The sequence below is a fragment of the Lichenostomus cassidix genome, chromosome 6 (assembly GCF_008360975.1).
Source record: "Lichenostomus cassidix isolate B80296 chromosome 6, HeHo_3.0, whole genome shotgun sequence".
Lineage (NCBI taxonomy): Eukaryota > Metazoa > Chordata > Aves > Passeriformes > Meliphagidae > Lichenostomus > Lichenostomus cassidix.
In genome coordinates this window covers 6,366,719-6,394,497 of record NC_139487.1, presented here as the reverse complement: position 1 = coordinate 6,394,497, position 27,779 = coordinate 6,366,719, and the positions used below count along the sequence as shown (strand labels likewise).

The window sequence follows — 27,779 nt, the reverse complement described above, 5'->3', positions numbered from 1 at the left end:
GAACATTTCACAAAATTCAGTATTTGGTGACTAAAAGAAAATGGTTTGTTATGTGATATGAAAGACAGGAGTTTTACCAAAGTACAAACGTTTGTTAGGATGTGTTTCTTGGCCAGTTCAATGCGGTTAATATCTTTTCTAATATAAAGTGAGAAAGAATTGATATGGTGAGTCAAACACTCAGAATGCCATGCAGAGCAGACAAGAAAAATTGAAGGGAGACCTCACTGAGGTCTTCAACATCCTCACAAAGGGAAGCTGAGGGGCAAATACTGATCTGTGCCCTCCCGTCACTAGTCACAGGACTCAAGGAAACGGCATGAAGCCGAGTCAGGGGAGATTTAGGTTGGATATCAAGATTTTCCCCCAGAGGGTGGTCAGGCACTGGAACAGGCTCTCCATGGCAGTGCTCACAGCACCAAGAAGTGTTTGAACAACACTCTCAGGCACAGAGCGGGGTTCTTGGCATGTCCTGCGTAGGGCTGCGAGCTGGACTCGATGATCCTGATGGTTCCCTTCCAATATTCTATGATTCTACAAAACTCCTAATTTTAGGCACTCGTTCTGTGTGGCTCTCCAAAGGCCACACTGATGTGCTCCGGCGAACGAGCAGTGACTTCTCCCTGCCCTGCCCCTGGTTGGGTACATCCCGCTGGGCACACAGAGGTTCGCTGGGCACACAGAGGCTCTGGCACATCCCGCTGGGCACACGGAGGCTCTGGCACATCTCGGTGGGCACGCAGAGGCTCTGGCACACCCCGCTGGGCACGCAGAGGCTCTGGAGCAGCCCTGCAGCCCGACCCGCCCCGGCTGTCCCGCAGCATCCCCACCTCGGGCGGGGGGACAGAGAGAGGAGGGCAGGAGAGGGCAGAGGAGAGGAATCCCCCTGATCCCCGCGCCGCTGCCAGCTCTCCCCGGGCTCACACAGGGACCAGAGGTGCCGCCCCCTCTCCTCCTCCTCCTCCTCCTCCTCCTCCTGCCGTTCCTCCTCCTCCTCCCCGCTGTGGCAGCAGCTCCGGCCGGGGAGCGCAGCGCGGAGCGGGGCTGCAGGAGCGGAGCTGCCCCCGTGTCCCCGCCTGTCCCCGCCTGTCCCCGCCTGTCCCCGCGGCCCCGGCGGCCTCCGTGTGTCCGCAGCATGGCTTGGGGCGAGCTGGGGCTGCTCCGCTGGCTGCGGGAGAGCCGCCAGTCCCGCAAGCTCATCCTGCTCATCGTGTTCATCGCGCTGCTGCTGGACAACATGCTGCTCACCGTGGTCGGTAGGTGCCCTGGGTTGGTTTGGGCTGATTTCCCTCTCTCCGTGTGTGCCAGGAGTGATCTCCGGCGGCAGATGCACTCTCTGAATGCTTGATTAATGCTCTCAAACCCAACGTGTTCAAGCGCTGATTGATTTATTTATTTATCTAGTCCTGAATTGTGTTCCAGGCATTGCAAACGCTCCGCCGTGGACATCAAAGTCTCGCTTTATTTCCGTGTTAGTTGCGGGATAAGGAATAGTATAAAAATGCCTTAATAACTCTTTTTTCTCTCCTTTTATTTTTTTTTTCTTTTTCCTACTAAACGCCACTAATACTTCACAGAACGACAGATAACAATATTTTTAGCTCATCATCGTTTTTTCTCCTGTGGTCATGCAACTGAAACAACAGGCTAGATAACATTGGAGATGCCTGTTTCCTTGTGATAGGCCCTCTTTCCCCCACATTGGTCTCTAAATGATAGGTTAATAAGAAAACTATCTAACTCACTTTTCAGAAAAGCACTTCCACGAGTTAGTTTAATAAAATAATCCAAATTCAGATCAAAGTCTAACATCCAACTTTTTATGACTTCAGTGGAGGAGTGTTAAGATCCAGGAATCTACTGAAATAAAACAACCGAATATTTTTCACTGGTAGATTGAAAACTCCTCACATTCAAATGTTTATATGAATTTCAAGAAAATGTTCCAGAGAAGCCAGTGGCTCATGGGTGTGCACTCAAACACTCTTGGATGCACATGGTTCTCCTGGAAGCATCTCGGTCTGTGCAGAGCCAGCTCTCAGGTGAAGCTTCTCAGTCAGACTCCTCAATTTTTTGAGGGAGCTTCAGCTTAAAAGTTGATGCCACAAGGTAGACCTTAGCTAAAAACAAATCTATTTTTAGCAAGTTGATTTTGGAATTTTTTTTTTTTTACATTATTACACTTTCTTATAGAATTATTAATACGTAATTACTTGTTTAGTAATGTGTATGCTAGAAGCTCTAGAAATTTTTATAGTTTGCCATCTTGGGAGGGAGGGCTTTTTCAGCATGAAATGCAAGTTGTGGAGGGGTGATTCTGTCACTTGTGTTAAAATGAATGAACCTGACATCTGTTTCCACAAATTTGGAAGCCCTAATATCTGAGATCCATATTAATGCTATTAAATTGCAGCTAAGATACTGAAGTATGTAAAAATGGTTTCTTCTGGGTGATCTTTCCAATGTAAATTTTAAAAAGATTGAGATATACATATATCAGCACATTAGTTCTGATTCCTTGATATAGGACTTTTACCTTTTTTCCTTCTTATGGCTGCTACTTATCAATATTTTTGTGGTTTATTTTAGAAATGTGTTCTATTGCATTTTTTATATTTTGGTTTAATAATCATTCCAATGCTGTTCTCATTGTTCATGCTTTCACAGTCTAAAAAAAGCATTTGTGCAGCCATGAGCCACAAAGAGACTTCAGACATGGATTTTGACATTTCTAATATTTTGCTTAATGATGTCTGTATAGAAAATCTTATGGAAATCTTATGAAAAAGAATAATGTAAATGAACTTTTTTTTTACAACTGCACTTCTGAGTTATGGGTGTGTTTTTCCTGTGAGCAAACTTCTCTTTTAGTTCCATGTATCTGAATGTGCTCTGTAGGAAAAGCAAGCAAGAAAACTTGGTCATTCCATTCACAAGTAACCTGATGGTAAGATGCCAATATATTCTATTTGTTTTTCCAGTGCCAATAATTCCCAGTTACCTTTACAGCATCGAACACGAGAAAAATGCCACAGAAATCCAGACTACTAAGCCTAACCTCCCCTCAGCAACAATGGACAATTTTCAGAGCATCTTTTCCTACTACGACAATTCCACGATGGTCACTGGGAACGAATCTGACAGGACACAACCTGGGGAGCTGCATCAGACCCAGACTGAACAAATGACTGTCAGTGTGACTGCATCCCCCTCTGACTGCCCCAAGGATGACAAGGAGCTGCTGAATGAGAATGTCAGAGTTGGGCTCTTGTTTGCTTCCAAAGCCACTGTGCAGCTGATGACAAACCCCTTCATAGGGCCACTGACAAACAGGTATGGCATTGCTGCTGCCCCACCACTGAGCATTTCATACTCATGCTTTAGCCCAGGTTGGTGCCTCAAATGAATTATTCTTCGTTCTCTTTTGGCCCTGGCTTACTGCCTTCTTGCTTTATCTGGAGGAATGTTTTCGTGAACTACACTTGGTGAGCACTTTTAAACATTCACATCCTTTCCAAAATAGCTGCACATCAGCCATCAGTATCATAGACTTTTCCTCCAGCTCCTGAGATCTTGGGTTTTGATAGAAACTTTTGCTGAGGTGGTGTTGAAATGCCTCCTATGTAGTTATAGGAGGCCAAAACCCACTGTAATGTATTTACAAAGATTGTGAATTGTCAGTATTCCTGTGACACCCACATTAGGCAAAGATGGTACTGAAATTGCAGGGTTCAGGTCCCTCCCTTGCTCTCACTGAGATGAGCAGCTCTTGGTGTGATTTGGTGTGTGATGATTTCGAGTTGTCTGAGGTGAGAATCAGTGGGAAACCTGCATGGATTTTGGTGAAAAGTGAACAAGTGTCCAACTTTGCTGATGCTGTGTTCATCACCAAGCTCAGTGGGTCCCACATGTCCAGCAGTACATGACTCAGCCCAGCCTTTTAATTGTTCCCTCTAAATTCTTGCAAATATATGATGTCCTGAGCAAAATATGTTTAAATGGGACTTCAATGAATATTGGAGCCAGGACCAATTGTATTAACACTTAAATGACCTAATCTCCTCTCCAAACCCAAGAACTGGTGATGTTTGCATCAAGATTAAAAAAGTATATATAACATCATTAAAATTTTTGATGTTAATAATTAATTAGATTTCATTGTTAGCATTTTGTTCCCCACACATGCATCTTCAGTCCTTCCAAACAGACTGTGGGATCTGTGCAGGAAAAAAACTCCAAATTCTATTTAGTTGGGTCATTGATCTGCATATTTCTTGTTTAAGCAGTTTTAATAGAGAAGAATCATTCCTTTCAGAAAATAATATGCAATTTGTCTTTGTAAAACTCTTTTGTTTTAGCAGTCAATGGCCATCATATATGACAACATTTAAAATAACCAACACACTCTAAAGCTAGATATTTCAGATTTGAAGCCAAAACTACCTTGCTTAGGTTTTACAGCCTCTCTCTCTCTATATGTATATGTAGTCTGAGGGTTTTATTTCAATCTCATAAAAGAATAGGCAGCTGAGGGCTAAACAGCATTTGGGCTCACAGTGTTATGTATTCAAAACCTGTGTTTGATCTGTGGAACTGATCTGAACACAAAAGCTTTAGGTGAGAGAGACAGTCTCATTTCTCTCTCATTTCCCCTTATCTCCAATACATATCACCTAAGCAGATATAAGTATGTCACCACAAAATTACTTTTCCACAAATATTGCTGCAATAGGAGCAAAAAGGATTTTTCCTACTTGGCTTTCTCAGTTTGCTGAGATGCCCAATGAGGGTGAGAAGGAAAAACAAGGAGCATATCATCCATTTGTCCCACATGACAAACTCTTCCCTGGCACAGCAGAAGTGAGTGCCTTAATGGCAAAGTGGCCCTAAATTAGATTTAGGGTTCACTGGTTTTCTTTCATGCATTATTTGTATCTTGGTACTGCTATCTGCCTTTCTTCTGAGAAATGTTTAGTGGGAAATATCAGTTAGCACATTTATCAGTTAACTGTAGAAGTTGTTGGATATTCTCTCCTTTTAAGCTGACAAATTCTAGTAGCAATGTATACAATCAGGTAAAATTTGTGATTGTCATAAATCAAACAGAAAATATCTGTGTTATCATTAGAAAAACTCTTCCTTACCACTGAGAAGCTGTTTGGTTACTGTTAAGCTTTCTGCCATTATTACTCCTACAAAATTTCAGCAAAATATCAAATCTAAAGGAGAAATGGCTGCCTGATTCAAGATCACTGTGCACAGTTTGTTAAGATGCCCAGTAAGTTTCTTTTTCAAATAAGTAGCCCAGTGTGTACAGTGATTTCTATTTTTCAATCAAATATAGCTGTCCAAGAGTGGTTTAGGATTTTAATCAAGTGCTGTTTTTTTCCAGGCACTGGCTTTGAGTGCTTGAGTTTGTACAGCCAGCAACTGGATGCTCTACTCATATGAGTCTGTGGAAATAATTACTATTTTTTATGTTTTCTGGAAGCTTCGGGTGCCTTTTTTCCATTCATTTATAATTACTGATGGTATAGATTTTCAACAACAGGTTTCAAAATAGGTTTCGTTCAAGGAGTATGTTCTGCAAAAAAGATTCCTTATTTAAAGCCCAGCTCTTTCCATGGAATGCCAGACACACCTGGCTCAGAGGACTGGTTTGCAATTCTGAAACAATACAAGTTCCCTCTGCCCTCACAAAGTCCTAGCAGAACAAACATGGCTTTGCCATAGGATGTCAACAAGGAATGTCTCTGCCATGTGTGTTCCCGTCTTTTTTTTTTATATCAGTCTGAAAAAATACATTGTTTTAACCTTGTGCTTATTCATATTGGCCTCAAAAATCATTAAAAAATAATAGATATCTTCATTATCTTCATAATTTTTACACCATCCTGGCTGCAGCTTTGAACTTCTTTGCACAATAGAGAGAGAGAGCAGCGAGGACCACAATGTGTTTGTGCCCAAGACACACACAAAGGATGAAGCAGAGAAATAAATAACACTTGTAACTACTTATTTACAGTTCAGTTCCTGCGTAAGCTTTCCTTTGAGGTTTTGGCAGGAGATGGAAGTGACCTGTTCTGCAGGTCACTCTGTCCCTCTGCCTCCCCTGTGCTCCAGCAGGGCAGTGCAGTGACCACACGCCCTGTCCCTGCTGACCATAGGTGTTCTTCTGTGCCTTCACACACTTCCAGGGGTTCACTGGTTCAAAACCTCAAGGAACATTTTCTTCTGGCCATAAATCCTCCCCAGTTTGCCCTGCCAGTGGGGAAGAGAGCTGGACTGGCAGCCAGGACAGAGCTAGCAGGGGTGCTCACAGGGGTACCCATGGAGCTGTGGAACAGCAAGGCTGGAATCAGAGGCTTTGCAGCACTGTAATTGATAATTAGGCTTTAATAATCCACAGCTGCTCACCTGGGCAGTGTAATCTTTATTTTACTGCCACACAGAACCACCAATCTGTTGTCTTTTTCTGGGGTAATCTTGTTAATGGGTATAAATCATTTCTTGAGACTTTTACAATCTGAGGCCATTGTGACTGACATGGAGTGGCACCCTTTCCCTTCCCTCCTTCAGCTAGTGACTCAGACTTTTTCTGAGGTCAGAAATACTTGTAATAAGCACTTCTAGCTGCAGGTAGCCTCAGTGAGACATGCTGGACTTTGCTTCAGAATCACTTGGAGGGTTTTGAAAGGAGCACCCAAAAAAATTACGTGCTTGCCCATAGTAACTAGAAAAAAAAGGAGTAGACAGGCTGTAATATTCTTTGGTGTTGGATACATGCAGAGGAACAAAATACAGAGGTAACTGTGATGGAGGGTGCCATGAGGAGGAAAAACTGCTCATTCACTGTTTTCACTCTGCAAGAACATGAGTGGCCAGGACCAAGGGACAGAATCCCTGAATTGGCTGTTCCAGGCAGTGATTCTCCTTTCTGTGATTATTTATGCTCTGCAGTGCACTTGTCCAGCAAACCTCCCAGGCTGTGCTCTCTGAGATGTGCAGAACAGACCAGGGAATGCAGCTGCAGAGTGGACATTTGGGGTGGCACCACTGCCAGCTGATTATTGCTGCTATTTCAGGAAGAGGCAGGGTTTGCTAAGAGGCAGAGCTTGTTAAGATTGTGCAAGAAAGGACAATCTGCATGTCTAAGTAAATGTCAGCTGGATGTGGGCAAGACTGTCCCCTGAGATTGCCCAGACATGGCTTCTGAAGGTTCAGCAGTTCCATTCAGGAGCAGCACTCCAGGACTGTGCATCTCCACATTGTGGGGGATGCTCTGGGCAGTATTATCTATCCAGAATATTATAAGGATTTAAATTTAACTCCCACCCTCTGCTATGTATTACTTCCCACCTTGCTGTGACCCTGTTTGTCCAAGGAAAAGGAAGAGCAATATTTGTGACTGCAGAAATGAAGAACAATGCTTGAACAGTTTCTCACTGAGCGTTAGAAGTGACTTGCAAAATGCTTCTGTTTTTCTTGCCTTCAACCACCAAAAAGTTCCTGAGTGTAGAAAGGCTATTGGAAGAGTTGAAATCTCCTTTATTTAGTATGATAGCACTTCTCTGTTTTTAACTCATGAATGTTTATGGAAGATCTCTAAGCTCATGTCTCTGATGTAATAATGGAAATGTGAATGGGGGAGCCAATTTGATGGCATTTCTCTTCATGCAAATAACTGAATACTATTTCAATGTACTTGTAGCAGAAGCAAACTGCTGTCTCACAGGCATTGTGTCAAATCTATGAATTGCTTGGCTTCTGTACTGAAAGCAGAATTCTCCCCCACAGTGTCCATCCTGGATACCCCTGGGATGGCCTTGGCAGACACAACCCTACTTTGATTTGCAGTGGGAGAAGGCATAAGGACATTCACCTTCTGCTTTCATACCCCAGAAAAGGCTGATAATGCCCAGCACCAGCAGTATCCATACCTGCAGTGTTTATTTTTTTGTCTCTACTCCTATCAGTGCTTTCTGAAATAGAAAAACTCAAAATCAAAGCAATTATGATCAAACTCTCCATGGCCTGGGCACCACCTAGTCCCACTGGGAAGGGAAGGGCTCTCTTCAGCTCTGGGGCAGTGAGAAATTGGTAAGAGGTAATTTTTTATTTCCTCATGTACCTAGAAGCATCAGTGGAGATCAGCATGGCATTGTGTAATGCCTGTCATACACACAGCAAGAGAAGAGGCTGGTTAAGAAAAATCACTCACTTTAAATAAAGCAGGCAAAAAATATTCCTCTCTTATATATCACAAATGAAGATGCTGGGAGATTGAAGTTATTATCCTAAGGCCACAGAGGAAGTTTTTGATAGGGATTTAATTTGCTTTGGAGACACCAGTCCAGGTAAGTAGCACATGAATAACCAGTCTTTGCTGGATATTTACAACATCCACTTCTAAATATCAACTAGAAGAATCTGTACGCTGCATTTTTGTCATATTTTAATGTGGTGATGATATTTAAGGCAAAATTTTTCTTCTTTAGAATTTTCCTTGGCATATAGAAATGTGGGTTCTCAATTTATTTCACTCACAAGAGCAAGACAAACACTGAACATTGAACCTTGCACTTCAGAAGGTTTTCCATTATCAAAGGTCCTTGGTTGTATAAAAATATAAAGAAAAAAGCAAAGCTCAGAATAATTATTTTTGTTTGCCCATGTCATGACTACTATTATTAAAAGTTAAAAGGGCCATTTCAGACCCTTCCATTATTTGACTAACCTGCTTTAGCCAATAATGCCCATTTAAATCACAACACTGTCAAATCATTGGAAGCTGAAATCCTTTGAAAGTACTCCCCTGAAAAGCATTGTCCATTGTTGAAGAATTTGACCATTAAATAATATCCTGGAAAATACTTTTAAGATGTACAAGCCTACAAAAAAATGAAGCTGTGAACAAAGTGTGGTGAACAGGATATGCAATCTGTCTTCAGGGCTACCTAGGTTTTGACTCTAGAGTAGGTTTTTAATGGTGTGAAAAACAATATATTGTGATTTTTTTTGTTGTTGTTGAATTTTCAGTTTTAGCTGCTCAAAAAATATACTTGCTTTCCAGCCAGGAAATTCTTTATTTCCTGGAAACTTGAAAATACTTGGAGCAAGCAGGAACTTCTACAGGCTGTTCAGAGTCCTAATGAAGAAATGGGCTGATGAAGAAAGCTTTGATCAGCTCCATTTTTACTCCTAAACCCGTGGAAGGCAAAAATATTTTTCTCAGGCTCTTTGGGACTCTTCCAGTGCTCCTGGCTGAGGCAAAACTCCCAGAAAAGCTGATGGCAATTTTTTCCATTAAAAAAGCCATTGGCTTGACCATGTCTCATTATAATCATTGTCTCACGAAGATGAAAAGAGATGAGCATTGAAATACAACTGGGATATTCCAAAGTTCAGCACACTCAGGCAAATCTTCCCTTGGCATGTCTCTGGCAACCTCTCAGAGGCCCAGAGGGGTTTTGTTGGGAACAATTAAGGCAGAATGAGAACAGGGCAATCAGTTTCTAATGAGAAGGATTTCTTCCAGGGATTTCAGATACAAAGTCTGCCGTGTGAGATGAAAAGACATTTGTAGCATGGACAAATATTATCATGTGGTCCACAATAAACAGTTCAAAGCCTACCAAGAAGCTACAGCTTGGGTTTGTGCTGTGTGTGAACTCACATGAGTAAGTCTAACTCAAAACCTCAGTGGGACAACCTCAGAAATGTGAATGTTCATTTTGTTTTCCAGAATAGGCTACCAGATCCCGCTGTTTGCTGGCTTCTGCATCATGTTTGTTTCAACAATCAGTAAGTGTCTGCATCTTATTTGGTCTGACCCAGACGCAACTTTGAAATAGATGATCCATAATAATTATCATTGGGAATTCTTCTTGTTGGTGTATGGGGACTGATGTCCAAGGAGGATTTAAGGAGTCTGCTCCATGCTGATGGTGGTACTGGTGAGATTGAACAAGTACTCTCTGGTGAATGTGATCTGAGGAATCACAACCCTCCATCCCACCTCAGCAGCTCTCTTCCTTAGCTGAATCTCTCAGGTTTTTGCAATCTGAATTTTACAAAATTCAGGCAGCATCAAACACCACAGGAGGGCTGTCTTGCAAGGCCCTGAACAAGTAGATATCATGGGGATTTATCAGAAAGATCATGAGGCTGCAGTGGCCATGAGGAGAGTGTGAGTCAACAGGATCCCAGCGTTGCCAAACATCACTGTGGGATGAGCAAACAGCAGCACAGCCTGCAAGTCAGCTGAGATAATTTGCCTGCTCTAATGGCATTGATAAGGCTTCAGCTGCTGTTTTATGTTTGGTTTTGGTCTGACATTTACAGCTGTGGCCCAGGCAGAAAGAGTACAGGGAACGTCAAGGGTCATTAGAAGCCTGTGAGGTTTGGTGAAAGAACTGTTTTTGCCTCAGAAGGCTGATGTGGGATGTATTAGGGCCTATGACAGAAAAGGAAGGGGCCAAACAGTTTTCCATGTCCACTGCACATAAAAGACAGAATAATGCCAGGTTTCCCAGAGGAGATATGGGTGCCCCATCCCTGGAAGTGCTCAAGGCCAGGCTGGATGAGGCTTGGAGCAATCTGGGATAGTGGAAGGTGTTCCTGTCCATGGCAGGGGATTGGAGACAGATGGATGATCTTTAAGGTCTCTTCCAACCACAACCATTCTGTGTATCATCAAGGGGACTGGAGTGCTAGAGAAGATGACCTGGTCTTAGAGCCAAGACAGCTCTGCATTTTAGGAACATGTTAGATAAATTTTGGTTGGGATGTAGATAAGAGCAGTGAGCCTAATTCATGGCACAGGAGAGAATTGCTGATCTGCTAACAGCCTCTCTTCATTTTTCTTGATTTTTATGTGTCCACAGAGGGCACACATAAGAAAATCCATGGGGATTGTTGTCAAATCTGGTGAAAAGCCCAAGAGGCACAGCCCCACTGGGCAGGTGGGAGGAGAGCACATGGATTTTGTGTTTAGTTGGTGAATAACAGCTTCCTGCAGCTATAACATGTCCAGCAAGATTCCCTAGGTGTCCAACAGATGGGAACTGAAAAAACCTTTGCTGGGGGTGGAATTCAGCCAGGCTGAACTCAGCATCCTGATGTGGCTGAGGGGGAAGTCTGTGGTTAAATCTCTCAGGGAAAGAAAGAGTGACACCTCCTCTGGTGCAACTTCTCTGCTATTGGGAGGAGCAGGACCTTGCTGCAGGTTTGGAATGGGTGGATCTGACTTCCCTGAACCTTCAGCCAGATGTGCTGCACACAGCTGGAGTGGGGCTGGCAGCACCAGGGGAAAACCTCTCTCCTCCCACTCACTTATTGGAGGATACATTGGTGTTTTACACCCTGCCTTCCCAGAGTGCCTGGAGCTCCAGGCTGGGCAGCTTTAAATGAAGCAGTGTGGAGAGGTGAGGCTGGAAAGAAAAGTCTTATTACTCCTCCTGTGTGCAGCTGAACCAGAGCAGATGTAATCAAATCCTAAGTAATTAGTTAAAACTGCTTGGGCTCTTGCATTCTGTGTTACCTGGAGGCTTAGACACCTGAGAGCAATTCAACACTGACACATCTAAATGCAATAAGAGAAAATAATGCAGTTAGCATTGAAAGTGGTACAAGTCACTGTAAACACTTGACTAAATTGTAGGAAGTTTTTGTGATGGTTTCAAGAAATGTAACTTTTTAACCTAGTTAGAGCTAACCTAATTTAAAAATTTACCTCTGTTTTCCTCTGTAGTGTTTGCCTTCTCTGGAAGCTATGCACTTCTATTTATTGCCAGGTCCCTTCAAGGAGTGGGTTCCTCCTGTTCTTCAGTGGCAGGTAAGAGAAGAGATGATAAAGTAATTTAATACAGATCACTTTCAGTCATTTTTTCGCATTGAATTTTGTCAGCACATCCAATGATTAATACAAAAATATTCAGCTGAATCAATTTAATGTTTGGCTTTTTTTTTCTGTCCCTTTCATATAAAGTAGCTCAAAAGCAAATGTCTTTTAAGGCTTCCTTGGTATTTGGGTTGCAGCAAGGTAGAGCTCTAAATGAACTGCACTCTCCCTGGGATTTCTGCACCTGTGTCTTCAACATTTTAAATTCATTTTTAGCCATTTTAAAGGTCACTGGGAACTTATGTTGGTACTTATTACAGTTGGAACAGCAGCTCTGTCTGTTACGGAAATTTCTGTTACAAAATGTTTTCAAGGGCTTACCATGCTGGCTGCCAGTTTGGGCTCTTTTTCCCTGTACCACATTTCCCATACAAGTGTCTAATTCTTAAATGAGCAGGTGAAATGGAGCATGGGTTTTCAGCCCAAATTATTTGAGTATTCTTGAGGTTGAGGCTGGACAAAATTCGTTTCGTTCATGCTGAATATTTCAATCTTGGAAACATTTTCTGCCGTGGCAGAACTGATATCAGTTAAGCTTAAAAGCCAAGCTTTCCCAAGGGAAGACATGACAGAATCAAAATTTTTGTCCAGGTTTAACTCAGTCCCTGTGCCAGGGTGCACCTTGAGCTGTGGGCTCTTAGACGAGCACATGACTTTATTTTATTCTCATCCAAGGTAAACAAAAGAGCAGAAAAGGCCAAGGGACCATCTAGTCCACCCCTGTCCTGAAGGCAGGATCAGCTTAATGCCTGTCATTCCTCATGCACATTTGGCAGGCATGACCTCAGAATCCTCCAGAACTGCCCTCAGCATCCAGCTCTGGGCTTAAGTACCTTTGCAGTCAGGAAGTTTTTTTCTCCTGATGTCTCATCTAAGGGCTGCTTACTGCCCTGTGAGCCTATTTCTGCTTCCCATCCTGCAGAGAACACAGAGAACAGTTTCCTTTCTTTATCTTTCTGGCTCCCTTTCATATTGCAAGGCTGTTATCACCTCTCCCATCAGTTTTGTCCTCTCTGGTTTGAAATTGGAAGTCCTGCAGTTCTCCCTCACAGATATTTCTCCAAGCCCTTGCTCACCCTTTGCCATTCCCTGCATGGTCTCCAGGCACCCCCAGCTTTCTCCCAGTGCTGCACAGAGCCAGACCCAGCTCTGGGAAGAAGCTCTGACTCCTTACAGAGGCCACCAGCAGTGAGAGTCACTCCGTGTGTCTCACAGGCAGAGGAAATTTTGGGGTATTATTGCTGCCAAGCTGTCATTTGCTCCTCTGCATTTGTGTGTGCAGTCAAAACCTTGGGGTTACCTTCTTTGCATTGCCCCCTCCTTCCTTTTTTCCAGAATGTTTCCCCCAATCTCACATTCACTGTGAATTCTAATGCAGATCTCTGAGAGCTCTCCAGCTGTTCATGCAGACAATCTGATGTCATCCACTCTTTTCAATAAACATGGTAATCCACACAGGACCTCTGCTCTTTTGATGCTCATGATGGATGGCATTTACTTAATGATCAACCATGCAGTGTATTGTTTTCCTTTTCTGTGTAGCTGTGGACCTTATTTACTGAGTCCTACATAAATCTTGATTTGAAAACAGAATTTTTAATTTCTGTAAGGCCTCTTCTGCAGCATTTACGTATGCAGTGTCTGAGTGCTCCACAAAAAAACAAGCAAATTAGGCTTCATGTTCCCTTTTGTGAAATGAAGGTTCATAATCAAGTGCAGAAATAAGGCATGTGAAGATAAAGGTCAAAAGAATCCTTTAATTTGGGATGCTGAACTTGAAAAACTCATTTACAAAGTAATCAGCTCTGCATAATACCTCATGCCCAGAGCACAGGTAGTGCTGACCACAATAGGAGCTGAGTGGTCACCAGACCTTTGTGTTGAGCACTCAGAGGATAAATAAATAAATGATGGTCAATACTTATCAAAAGCTTTACTTCTGCTGAAAAGCATCATCGAAAAGCTCTGTGACAAAGAGATGAATAAAGAATCTAACAAATAAGGGCAACATTAAATTAGCTGATACTGCACAGTGGAGCATGGTCTTGCAGACCATGGAATTTGCCAAAACTATTTTTGCTTAGAAGTTAATTCTGTGGGGAGGGACTCTATAAACACACATATATATATATCTACATGCACACAAATACTTGGTCATTTCTGTGTAATGTTTACTAGGTGTGGCAAGTGATGACCATAAGCTGTAGCACACAGATGCCTAATTTTGTGCTGTGCTTTTTTCCTTTTTCTTCTTTTTTTTTTCTCCCTAGGGATGGGTTTGCTTGCCACTGTTTATACAGATGATGAAGAGAGAGGCAACGCAATGGGAATTGCACTTGGAGGCCTGGCTATGGGAGTATTAGGTCAGTGGGTTGGAGGCTCTGTTGGCAAAAGAGATCAACCCCTAGCCATCCCAAAGCATGTTCTTGGGACCTCTGAAAGCAGCAGAAGTGTCTCACAGGGTGTGGTGGGATTGTGCAGACTCCAGAGTGGATTCGTGGTCCCTGTCAAGTGCAGCTTTTCCCACAGCAGCACATTCCCTATGTGGATATACCTGTCCAGCAATAATCTCTGAGATGCTTGGGATTTTTTTACACTGCAGAGAGTTTTGGGGAATGAAGAATATGGTTATTGTCATGATCAATAAACTCTGTGGGGATTGTTAAACTGGATTTTTGGTTGCTGTGTGCCAGTAGCAGGATGCCTGGATGCTCACAGGGGTTTGTTCAGAGTCAGAGGCTTCACACCTGTGTCCTTTCCTTCTCCTGGCAGTGGGCCCACCTTTTGGGAGTGTCATGTACGAGTTTGTGGGGAAGAGCTCTCCTTTCCTGGTGCTGGCAGCCCTGGCTCTGTTCGATGGAGGTCAGTAGATCCCCTGAGGCAGTGTCATCCCTTTGCTGTTCCATCCATCCCCCTTCCTGAAGGAGAGTTACAGCACTGATTTCTTTCCACAGCTGTTCAGTTACTCATCCTGCAGCCCTCCAGAACACAGGCAGAAGTAAGTATCAAGGTAAAACACCTTAGGCAATGGGTGTCACTTTGCCTTTCCTAACCCCAAGCTTCTGCTTTGCAGAGCCAGAAGGGAACACCTTTACTGACACTTTTGAAGGACCCCTACATCATCATTGCAGCAGGTACCAGACCCCTTTTTTCCTCTTTAAAACACCATTGGTGTCATTCCTGGCATGCCTTGGGCTGAGCTGCTTTAACAGTGTCATTTGCTGGCTTACTTTACATAAAGATCAAAGGGTGTGTTGGTAATGCTGAATGAATATAACAGTAGAATCACAGTAGGCAGAAAGTTTGAAATAAATGTGTCTTTCCCACTGAGAGGCCTCTAATGGCTTGCAGGTGCTTTCTGAGGCAAGGAGAAGTGGCCAGAAAAACTCCCCATGAGGCAAGTGAGTTGGGCCAAGGCTTTCAGAGAGAGAGAGATTGCCTGCAGACCCCAGGCAGGCAGAGGGAATGACTCTGAACTTTGTTTCTGTTTGAAGAGGGAGTGAGTGAGTTTGGTCTCTGGAGCATGGATTGTATTTCAGAAAAGGTCTGGGGTGAATGATGGTTGATATTACATGTATTGTTTTTCTAATGAGCTTTTCTGTCTCGAGAGAAGTTTGCCCTCTTGCATTGCACGTTGTTGAATGTTTATTCTGAAGCCTATAATTAAGCCTGGCCCTTTCTAATGTTGATAAAATTTCTGGAAGAAGACAATTTTCACAGTTTTGTTTCTTCATCCTAACTTGCTTGTCCAACAGAGCAATTCTTCCAGGCATTTCTTGAAGTTCTCTGTTTCTTGCTGATTTTAGGGAATTATTGTAACTTTAACTCTGTGACTTGCTTGAGCTGTGACTTAAATTATGCAAACCCTTTTGCTTGAGAAATTCTTGGAGCAGTAAACAACCACTTAAAATATGATTAAAAGTATTTGAGGGAAAAGAGAAGCAAAGACAGCACTTGTCATAAGAGACCGAATTTGTCATTTAGATGATTCAGTAATTTCTCTTACAGCAGTTAAAACATGTAAATACAAGCAAGTCCCTCCCATGGGTTATCAGGATTAAGGAGAGCACTTGGGGTCTCTTTCTTCCCCCAGGACAGAGGCTGCCCAGTGCTTTGCCAGTACAGAGGATGCTGATGTTCTCTAACCTCAGCCTCTCCTCCTGCTTTATTTCCCTTGCAGATCAAATCTGGCTTTGTCAGAGCTGAATGCCAAATGCTCTGGTTTGTGTCAGAGGTGCTGCTTCACAGTCTGTGCCATCAGTACTCACTGGCCCAGGCAGGAAAAGTGTTCCTGACATGTTTTGTCACTGCTGGTGGGAGCTCAGGGAGTGAAATCAGTGTCATCCTTGCAGCCAGACTGACAGGGATCACAGCAAAGTCAGGCTGACAAAGTTGCATGGGCAGACATGTTAGTTTAAAAGATCAGATTCAAACACCAGAGCTGTGACAGATATCATCAGGAGCACACAGGTCCTTGGGAAAGGGTGTGACAGCTTTTCACTGGGTGCTGCTCTTTCACAGAAAAATGCCAGTGATCTCCATGGCATTCTGCCAAAAGCTGAGGGGTTCCTGGCTGCAGAGGTGGGATTCAGCTGGAAGGCTGTGATTTCACACCTTCTGGCCAGCATTGGACATTTAATCTAATTCAAGGAAGAAAATATGTAGGATTTATTCCCTTGAGACATGACACTTTAAGGAGAGGTCATCTCCATGGAAGACTGAATTTAAAAATAAATTATCTGCTTTTGGGGAAGCTTTGCTGAGCCAGAAGGCTCTTTGTTGGACTTTGCCCCAAGTTTGCAGAGCACCAGCTCAGGATCTCCCTTGGCTCTTGGGGTGCATCCTGTAGATCTGAAATACCTTTCTCACCATATCCCTGAGCACTTTGGGGAGCTCTGGTGATGCTTCCTGCCCTAAGGAGAAGTGGGTGCCACGAATATGTGCAAACACACCTGTTCCTCATTCCTTCATGAGGTTTGTTAAGAGTAGAATAAAACCTTTGCTATCTAAGCTGTCTCTGTTAGGATGGTCCTGCTTCCTCTGGCTGCACTTTGTGCAGCCTGGGCTGTTTTTCCAGCATGAAGGGAGCTGTTTGAGCACGGCTGGTTTTGGTTTGGAAGAGGGCAACCCCCAGGTGTTTAACTGGGGCTCCTCACAGACACACTCTGGGAGTTTGCACCCGAGTGGAAAGGTTGGCTTTTGTCTTCAGGGCAAAGCAGTGCTGAACTGTTGCTCCTTGCCCTGGGAAGGGAGTGAGCCAGCTAGCCAGTGAGTTCATTTTGGGAATTGTAGATACACAGTCTAATGTATTCTGACAGGTTTGAGCAAAGAATGACATCAGTGCTCATTTGGTTTTGAACCTTATGATAAGGAACTTGTTCTGAGGGAAATAATCGTTCTCTGACCTCAGAAAAATCCAGTTTAAAAAACAAGAGGAAAGAAAAAAAAGAGTAAAATTTGTATAGTAAATGACTGGAAGACTCTAGAATATTACCCTAAATTTCAGAGATTGTAAATATTAGGAAGAAAGATGGGAACACAAGTTTGGGGTTGTCACTTCCAGCAGTGACTTCCAAAAGCCATTTTGTAAGGGATTAGCAGAGGGGACATGTCCTGTTGCCCTGCATTAAGCTTTGACTGCCTGAGGGTCTTTTGAGTAAGCGTGAAAATCATCTTGAATCCAAAGAAATACCATGGGGTTTCATAATCCCTGTGCTCAGGCTGAAGTGCAGCACTGAGGAGAGATGAACATGACACAAACCCACTGGGTCTGCAGGGCTGGTGTAGGGCAGAGCTGAGCTGGCAGGCAAGACTGAATCAGCACTTCCACCACTTGTCATCCTTTGTGTCTGGGTTATGAAAGGTCCAGGAATTCAAAAGGGATTTGTAAGCATTTGAAATTCATAGGGCTGGGCAAGCTCAAAGGCAAACCCAGGCATTGCTACATGGGCTTGCTGGCTGCTGACTATAGGATCTCGACAGAATATTCCCATTTGTAAGGGACAGACATCCCTGTGGTTGTATCTTGGTATTTTTAGGGTCAAGACCTCCACATTCCATCATGTGATGTAGGCATGATCTCTCAGATGACAGAGGCATAGGGTCAGAGCCTGTGCCTCTTACACAACAGGGCTCTGGAATTGCCCCAGGAGAACAGGTAGAGACCAAGTGATTGTGGTTTTAGCTAATCATTTGTACAACAGTCAGACCTCATGAACTTTCCAAATGTCATCAAGCTCACTGCAAACTTTCACATTATGAAATAGCTTAACCTTTATTGCAGAATTTCTAGGATAATAGAAACATATAAAAAGTTAGTCTTCAGTGATTTTATATTGTGTTCTATTTAATGTTAATCAACATCTGACACGACAAATAGGACTGTAAAAAGTGCATTGTTTTGTGTAAAAGCATCCATTCTTTGCATGATATTCTGTTTGTAGTCAAAAGAAATAATTACTACTATTTTTCCCCCTCCCCTTCTTTCTCTAAGGATCAATCTGTTTTGCAAACATGGCTATTGCTATGCTTGAACCAGCTTTACCCATCTGGATGATGGAGACGATGTGCTCCAAAAAATGGCAGCTTGGTAAAGTACAGTATATTGTTTGCATCTCTATAATTTGTCTACTGAATGTCTCAGTTCTGGTCCTTTTAATGACTGCATGCTTCAGGGGGGGTAATTTGTTGTTTTTTTAACAAGCTTTAAAGTGTCAAACTGGCACAATAACAAGCACTGGTCTGTAAGAAAGACAGACAGTGGGCTGAAGTGATTGCAAGGGAGGCTCCTGCAGTGGGCTACACTCACATTTCAAGGAAAAATAATTGCAGACAGACTCAGAACAGGAGTTGGTCCAGCTCCTCTGGGAAACACAGCACTGCTTTGGCTGAGAGTGCTGGCTGGGGCAGCTGTGAGGTGCCTGTTGAGGTACAGAGCCCTGCAGAGCAAAACCAGTTGTTTGGCTTTTTCCCTGCTGGGAATCCCTCCCCAGTTCCCAGTTTGGGCTTCCCAGAGCAGGCAGGCACAGAAATCTGCAGCAGGTGCTCTGTGCCTGGCAGCACAGCCTCCTTCCAGGCTGCTCCTCCTAACCAGTGGGAGAAAGATGGACTTTTGCTCCAAATGTGGCCACAAGGATATGAGGAGCACTTTCCCTTGGATTTGATATATTTGACATCCTTTTAGTGGTTGTTTGATCACCCCTTTCAACAGAAAGCAACGAGGGAGCCCCAGCTTGGACCTTCTTGTAACCTGTGACAGGGACAGTCTGGGGAAACCAAGGCAAACAGGGAACTTGCCCCATGTATTCACTGATACCAGAGCCAAGCTGGGGCAGTTAATTTCTCTTTGAGGTGAACAAGAGGGGAAAAAAACCTACCAGAAAGTGGATTAAATTCGAGTGAGTGAAAAAATGTATGTGAGAGGTTGATGTGAACCTTTTCAGTGGGGGGTGCCCAGCCTTCATCGATGTCTTTGAAAAATTCAGTTATGTGTTCTGTGCTGTTTTATGAGAGTATTTTTTTATATCAGTGTATGGCATTTGAAAGAGAAATCCACCATGAAAATGATGTTCAGCTGATGTCCCTGCTCTGTGTTAATGTAGAGTTCCCTACACCCTACAGAAAGCACAAACCTTAGTTCTAATTAATGCCACTGAGATCTAGGATGGCCATAAGTGCAGTTCTTATTGTTCTGCTGTACTGCTGAACCTGGAAATAACTTTTAGCCTGTAATACAGCAAGATGAGCATTCAAACTTAGGTATTTTGAACCTCAAAAAGGAAAACTAAATATTGCTTATCTACCTCCCTCACCAGTTTCATATTATTGGTGCAATAGAAATGAGATTTATGAATCTCTTCATTGAACAGAGGTTACTAGAAGGAAAATACCTATTTTAAATTATTTTAAATTAAGACTTATTTTAGCCCTTGATGATATAAGTAATTGACTCCATTTCACTTTGAGTGATTTGGCAGCATTAATTAAAATTTTTAAGCTTCTTAAATTGCATCTTGAACAGCATGGTTTTAAGCAAATGATTATGTTATGCAATTGGAAATCCAGCTGTTTGAAGCATGATCTGAAGAAGGTATAAAGAACCTGGATTTGGCCGATGAATATTACTGTGTATAAAGCTTTTTTAGAAAATTATGGTTCTGCTTCAGCACACCACAGCTTCCAGACCAACCTGTGCAAACCTTATTTAACAAGCCTTTGCAGTATAATTTCTCTTTTACAGCTGTCAAAGTCTGCTCTGTGTGGCCATTTGGTATAACCAGATAGATCCAAGCAGTGCTGAAGTAGCTGTGGTTACACAGGTGAAAATTAAAATCTTTCCCCAGCACCACCACTGTAACCCGCAAGGATTTTAATCACAGGATATTGCTGTGCTAAAAATTACCTCCTGATTTTTTTCTTATGAATATCAGAGAGATGGGAAGGAAGATGGATGGGCAGGAAATGAGAAAATCTATGTTGTCCTGATGAAAGATGAGGAGCATGTAGACTTGGAGGCAGTGGTTGGATTGTGTACACTAATGTCATGGCAGCTTTCTGAATTTCTATTTTCCTCTGTCTGGGTCCTACCCTGGGACTTCTGTGCAAAAAGAGGATGAATCCTCCAGTACAGACTATAATAATTGGCTTTTAAACCAGAGAAGTCACCAGACAATGCCATCTGCTCCAGATGCAGCCACTACTGTGGCAACCTCAAGGGTAGGAAAACATTCCTGGTGCCAACAATCTGCTTTTCCAAGTGGACATGGGGAATGAGAGAGTCAGAAAGAATTTACTCTCTTGTCCTCATCTGCAAGCCATTACAGATTTTTTAGCTTACTTTATTTAGACTAAATATGATTTAAAAAAAAAATTAAAATATGTTGGCTAAATAATTTCAATACAATTTTTCAAAAGATTTTTCACCCTTATATTATTGATACATGCTTGACTTCAGTCACTGCTAGACTTCAGGGCCATATCATGGCACTGCAAACTTGCCTGCAACAGGGAGCTTCATGGCATTGCCAGGCTCAGAGGGGACTGTCACTGGCAGAGCCACAGCTGTCCCCTGCTCCAGGGGGGACTCTCCCACCCCTGACATCCTGGGCTGGCTGCACATGCTGAGCATATGCTCCTTAAGGGTTGCTTTCCTTCACCTACCCCACACCTTATTGTATCTGGATATAAACCTTGTGCTCTTTGTTGTTCTGTCCCTCTCCCAGACCAGTTCTTGTAGCTGATGCTGAAAACCTCTTTTCAAAGGCATCACGTTGCTCCTGCATTTCCCAGATGATGTCCTTAGATTTCATGGGAAAGCTGCAACAAACCGGATATTTGATTCTTTGGGCTGTGCACAAAGGCTCTGTTAGATGTGTCCAGATCAAAATTGCAGTGTCTGGGATTTATTAGTTTCTTCTGACACTTCACTAAAATCCTTGCTGATAAAACATCTCGTTCATATTTTTCAGGCGTTGCTTTTCTTCCAGCTAGCATCTCTTATCTCATTGGGACGAATCTTTTTGGGATACTTGCACACAAAATTGGAAGGTATGCTTAATTTAAAAACACTAATCATCTTCCAGTCTCTTCGTGTACCATTTCCAGTGTTTCCCAGGGCAGTCTGTTGATAGTGGAAATTATTAAAGTTTGTTCTATAGTAACAAAATTGCTTTTTTGAACACATTTTGCTGTTTTAACTCAGCACTTCAGACATGGCTTTGAAATATTCAGGATCAGCTTGAATATCTCATTATCACCCTTCTCTGAGTGATGTTTCTTCTTTGATAGGTGGCTTTGTGCTTTGCTTGGGATGCTAATCGTGGGAATAAGTATTTTATGTGTAAGTAGACAATCATGCACGTTTTAAATCATATGAATGTTTGTGTGCTCATCTTCAAATATGTGCTTTTCCCAGGAGATTTTTATGACACATTAATAAACAATATCTAGTTAATAGGCTCCAGATCAGAGTTTTGAGTGCTTTCCAATTTCAGTGCTCCAATTATTTTTAGAAATGATGGCTCTGAGAGGAGGATGCTGCTCTGCTGAGCTGTCACTCAGCAGTTTGTTCTTGCTGATAATAATAAGTGTGTCAGTGGTTCAATGGCACAGTTGTCTGAAATGACATCTCAGAACGAGGATCAGACTCTCAGATCTGTACAAAGTGAGCCATAACTACTTGGAGAGTCTATCTCAGAAAAAGAAACTAGCCTCATTAGCATGTGCAGTGTGACATAATTAACTGGCTGAAATTTTCTTTGTAGGTACCTTTTGCTAAAAACATTTATGGGCTCATAGCACCAACTTTTGGAGTTGGATTTGCCATAGGTAAGAAAATTTGCAATGACTTCTTACAGTCTGTTATGTAAAAATGATTTTTTATGAAATTACATGGAAAATCAGTTTTGTTGCCATTCTGATCTGATGGTAGTGAAGCCTGAGCTGTGCCCAAATAGAGGAAGAAGGATTAAAGGAGAATGCTTAGGGAGTTTGAACCAGGCTGCTTTAGCCAGGCTGGACTCCCAAGCCTGCCCAGAACTGCTCCATTGACCTAAACAGGTCTTTCAAACTGTCCATGAATGTAAACATTGCTTTCAGAAAAGCCACACACTGCCCCAAACCCACAGTCTTCCCTGCTGTGGAAAAGGATTTATATAGAGATTTCCACAGGAGGAAAAAGGCTTAAAATTTTTGTACATGAAGAGAAATCCTCTCAATGCAGGCTGCAGTGAGGACCCTGCCTTGGTGCTCAGTGCTTGGCTGGGCAGCAAATGTTCTGGGGCAGCTTCACTCATGAGGGATGTGTAGTGAGGAAAGAAATTACAGAAATTACTATAGATCCCGAGTATCTCAGCAGTTTTGTGAGCTGTCTGTGCTGTTGCTTGCCAGAAATGAGTGTGTGTATCAAAAGACATGATAAAACCCCTGTAAATAATTCTGATTGACTGGAGGCTAATGCTCTATTTTAGGCCCAAAGTAAGTGTAATTTCATACCCCAAACTTTCCCCTCATTAACAGTAATGTGAGGTGGGAGCTTTGCACAGACAATTGCTGGGAAGTATGGATTCACCCTTAGCTCACATCTCTCCTGCCCTCTGGCAGGTGTCACATGTACACCTGCATACATGTCCATACATGACCACAGGCACAGCAAAGACCATAAAAAGCAAAGCTTAGACTATTTTTACACAAATATTTCGCCTAGTTCTGAATAAGCATCCTTTTAGCTGCTTTTGCATCCCCTCTTAGCACACCAAGATGTTAAAAAAAAGGGGAAAAAAAGCAGCATTTTCCTGAGCTATGTTTTCTCCCTCCTGAGCAGGAATGGTGGACTCCTCCATGATGCCCATCATGGGTTACCTGGTGGATCTGCGCCACGTGTCAGTCTATGGCAGTGTGTATGCAATAGCTGACGTTGCCTTTTGCATGGGTTTTGCCATAGGTAAGTCCTGCAAATCACAGTTAAGAAAAAGGGAATCTGCTGCAAGGCTGGGTGTGAATCTCAGTGGCACTTGCAGGTTTTAGGAGAAGGAGTTCTGATATTCTGCAAGAAATCAGAGCAGAGGGAATTGTTTGGCATGTGTTCCCCTCCCCTGCAGCAATGCTGTGCTCACTTCATTAGCTGTAAGAGGCTTGGAGGTGTCTGAAGGCACTGAACACAAATAGGATACCCCTAGGAAAGAGGCCTTGGAACATTTAAAACTAACAGCACAGCTGTGTTCCAAAAGTCTGTGAGGGGAGTTGAGAGCATGACACAGATGCCCTTAGGAACATCTCTAATTTGCTCCAGGAATGTGGGGAATAGAGCCAGGAGTTTTATGATATAATTATAAACATGTCTTTACATTCATCAAATCAATTTATAAGATGGGGTGTTTGTATATAAAATTACTGATGTTTAAAGTGACTGCTGCAAATTCTGTGTCTGAGTGATCTCCAGAAAAGGGTTTTTTAATCTGTGCAAGGTCCCTCTGCTGGTGGTGCCATTGCCAAGGCCATTGGATTCCCATGGCTCATGACCATTATAGGAATTGTGGATATCCTCTTTGCTCCCCTGTGCTTTTTCCTTCGAAGTCCACCTGCCAAAGAGGAGAAAATGGTAAGAAAAACTTGCTTTTTTTTTTTTGTTTTGGGGTTTTTCAGTGAAACAAATGGTAACTTACATTTGCATCTTTGCCTCTAACTTCCTCAAAATGAGACCAGCACAGTATATTTCACCCTCAGGCATTAACTTTGGAACAAACTCCCCCTTCTTTTTATGTCCAAGATTTATAAAGACAAACTCCATGTTAGTTAGATGGTACAAAGTCACAAATTTTATTATCATGAAACAGCGTCCAGCAGACATTCTTGTGCAACACCACATGTATGGTGGAGTCAGTATAGAATGCATTCTGTTTTCCTTGAAGAGCCAGAACTCTATTGGCTAATTGACCAAATTATTCCTTGGTGTGCCTCAACCTGGTTTTTTTCCCCTGGTCCTCTACAGCATATTTGGCATCATCTTTATTTCCTCCTTCTCCTTCCTTCATACAGTTCACCTACCCCAAAAAACTAGTGACTTCTCTTGTCCAATCTGTACCACAGGTCTTCTCTTTATTTTTAAATATTTTTAATATAAATTTGCCAAAGACTTAGTGCTCTAGAGCACTCAGTGCTCCCCAGCTGCTGTAGGGTGTATAAGAACAGTGTCACATCTGTAGGTTTAGCTCACCCAGCACTCCATCCTTGCTCTTCCTGAACAAGGCTGACCTGGGCCCAAAATGTAGTTGCTGGTTGTTTATTTGGGTGAAAAGGGACTAATTTTGCACGGTCATGGTGTTACTCTGCAGTGGCAATCTCTGCAAGGGAAGGACAGCACCTGCTGCTTGTGCTGCTCACTTTGTACTGCAGGAGCACAGGAGGGGGAAAATTGAATCTTGCTGAAATAACGGTGTATGTAAAGGCCAGAGACCTTCTGTTTTGCTCATGTTTGGACTGCAGAATCCCAGAGATCTCACTTAATCCCTTGTCATGACCTTTGCTGACTGCACTGGTTTAGTTTGTTTTGGTTTTCTTACATTGGCTAAGGCTGAGGAACAAAAAGAAAAGAAAAAAAAAATCAGCTGCTGTTCCCTGGCAATATAAAATTTACTATGTTTCCTTGGTCCCTGACAGAGTTTCATTTTTCACATCACAATCCCTGAAGGGACAGGATCTCTCCCCATGCTCCACCTTCCAGCATCTGCCACCTTTAACAAAACTTTCAGTGGAAAGTAACTTCTGTTCCCAAAATGCCTCATGGCAGTAAACTGATGTACCAATTCTTACAGGTTGGAAGAGAGTCAAAAGGAGAGTCCCAACATTGTGGTCTTTGCATAATTAATTAAACCTCAATATTATTCCCATCCATCATGAAGAACACTACACAACAGCTCCAAAACTCCTTGGGAAAATTCAGCCCAGAGAATTTAGTATTTTATCTGGCCATCACCATGATTACCTTTGGATTGCCATGGGTGTCAAGGCACAGTATTAGCAACAACACTCTTGCCATTACACTCAGTTATGCTGTTCTGGACCTCCATGGAAAGGGGGGACAAAAGTAATAAAGGGGACTGGAATTAGTAGATATATTTCCATAATACATGATCTGAAATGATGGGAATAGAAATTTGCTGGAAATATCTTTCGGACCAAGATCCCACCTCACACAGACCTGTGGTCTCAATTTACCCTAATTGAAATAAGTTTGTGTTCTGCTTCACGGGAGGAGAGGTGAATCCCTGAATGGTGGATCAGTCCCAGACTGAGCTGGATGCTAAGCAGAAATACTCACACTCTGTTTTCTTCCAGGCAATACTCATGGATCACAACTGCCCTGTGAAAACAAAAATGTACACCCAGAACAACATCCAGTCCTACCCCATAGGTGAAGAAGAGGAATATGAAAGTGATGAATAACAGAAAAGCCATATAACATATTTAGGTGTACAAAATGCTGTGGTTCATGTGAAACATCTCATCCAGAAATAGGTTTTAGTTGTACTGTACATTTAATAGTGAAATGGTCAGAAAAACCAAAGGTATATTATTTATCACCTGTGACTATAAAGCAGACTGCAAACCGCCTTACGGGGGGGGGAAGAGCTTTTATAGACCATTTGTATAGTGTTAATCCTTGTGTATTTAATTTTATTGAATATTACACTCTATTTTTTATTAAATGTGGAGTTTAAATCTGTATAAACGTGAATTTTAACTATTTGAATTTTACAGTCACCTCCTTGACAGAATTTCATATTTTATTTGGAGTCGTAAGTTACTGTCAAAAGCTTGAGCCATTCTTATTTAATTGGAAATTAAAAGAAGCAACTCTCAAAGAAAACCTATCCAATTTGCATCTTTTTAAGTGGCACACTTGTAAGTACATTGAGAGGAGCTGAAATTCAGAGTGTGGACAGCACTATCACTTTTTTCATCAACTCCAGGTCATAATAGAATATATAAAAAATAAATAGGAGGCACAACTTCTCTGCCAGTTTACTAAGTTCTCCCTGAAGCACTAATGTTGAGGAAAACAGGTTGTGTTAAACAGATGAGTGTATTGCTACTATTAGCATAAAATGAAGTTTTAATCAAGCAGTTGTGCAATATGAAGTCCACACACACACCACCAGGTAAACAAGTAGGTATGAATATGCACTGTTCCTTTCCCTTAGCAGGGAATGCAAAAGCAGGAGGATACTTTGGCTATTTCTATCTTTTGGACCTTTTAACATATCTCAATTTTATTTTAGCAGCATCCTAAAGTGACTGGTTAGGAAAAGCTGCAGTATTACAGCATTTAGTTTTAGCATGTACTGAAGGTGAGCTGCTATGTTGAGTAGTTCAAACAACTCTTTTACATGCATTTACACACACATCTAAAAATTCAATGTATATTTATTTTTTTAAATGAATTTAAATATTCTTTGCTTTAAAAAGAAATGGAAGAAACAGCCAGTTTGTTGCTAATCTCTCTTAACATTTGGGGGCACAGTCCAATGCAGGTGAAGTACTGTATTTGGCAGTCCCTGTGTGCACTGAGAAAAAAAGACTTGGAAAGAAAATGTTTTAAAAGCAATCCCAATGTCCTTCTCAACCATTGTGTATCATTTCATTTGTAAAATGAAAATCTTTATGTGCCTTCTCTCATGTAATTGCAGATGTTCTATGTACTACAGCATAGATACTATGTTTACATATAGTTTTGTAAAGCGTATATACTACTGGTCAAAAATTATGAAAAATATAGTGGATCAAACTTCAAGTATTGCTCTGTCAATAATTATGCATTCAGAACGCATCAAAATAAAGTTATCTGACAGAAGTTCATGATCTATTGTAATAAAGTGAAAAAAAAGAATTAAAGAAAGAAAGAACTCCCCTCATGATTTGCCTTATGCAGTGTGTTTTACCAACGTGGGCAAAGCTGTCAGGTGCTGAATACTTCCTGTCACCAAGTAAGTAACAATTGTGCAGATCAATGACTGTTCACATTAGGCTCAGATTTTACTGTGATTTGGACACTTGAAACTTTGCCCCATGGGAAGTTATTTCACTTCACTGAAGTCTTTTGTTCAACATCAAATTGTTAATCCAATCAAATCTGAAGTTAAAATAGAATGCAAGAATTCTAAATTATTACATGACGTTCATTTTTTTTGCCAGCTGGTCAACCAATGTATTGCTTGAATTCACAAGTATATAATTCAAACATAGCAACTCACATAGATCTTTTTAAAAGCACAGAAAGGCTTTCTTGACATGGTGTGGTTTTGTACTTTTGAGTATCTCAAAATTAAGGAGTTTGCATTAAACTGCAACACAAGTACAAGGAGAAGACCCAAGGAGAGAT

The 27,779-nt window shown here is 42.1% G+C and overlaps 1 protein-coding gene across 2 annotated transcripts; it reads left to right on the top strand.

Annotated features, from left to right (window-relative positions):
* Positions 1–994: 994 nt before the first annotated feature.
* SLC18A2 (solute carrier family 18 member A2) lies at positions 995–26,869 on the top strand. 2 transcript variants are annotated; one of them, XM_085064736.1, is made up of 15 exons: positions 996–1,256; positions 2,982–3,333; positions 9,746–9,804; positions 11,753–11,836; positions 14,173–14,265; positions 14,675–14,764; positions 14,857–14,900; positions 14,976–15,036; positions 18,396–18,491; positions 21,370–21,448; positions 21,689–21,740; positions 22,165–22,228; positions 23,223–23,342; positions 23,866–23,999; positions 25,736–26,869. In XM_085064736.1, the coding sequence occupies exons 1-15, from the start codon at positions 1,136–1,138 to the stop codon at positions 25,841–25,843; spliced, it is 1,557 nt and encodes a 518-aa protein (XP_084920862.1). In that variant the 5' UTR covers positions 996–1,135; the 3' UTR covers positions 25,844–26,869. The 2 variants fall into 2 exon arrangements, with proteins under 2 accessions (XP_084920863.1, XP_084920862.1); XM_085064737.1 differs by lacking the exon at positions 18,396–18,491 and having other exon boundaries at positions 995–1,256.
* Positions 26,870–27,779: the final 910 nt, after the last annotated feature.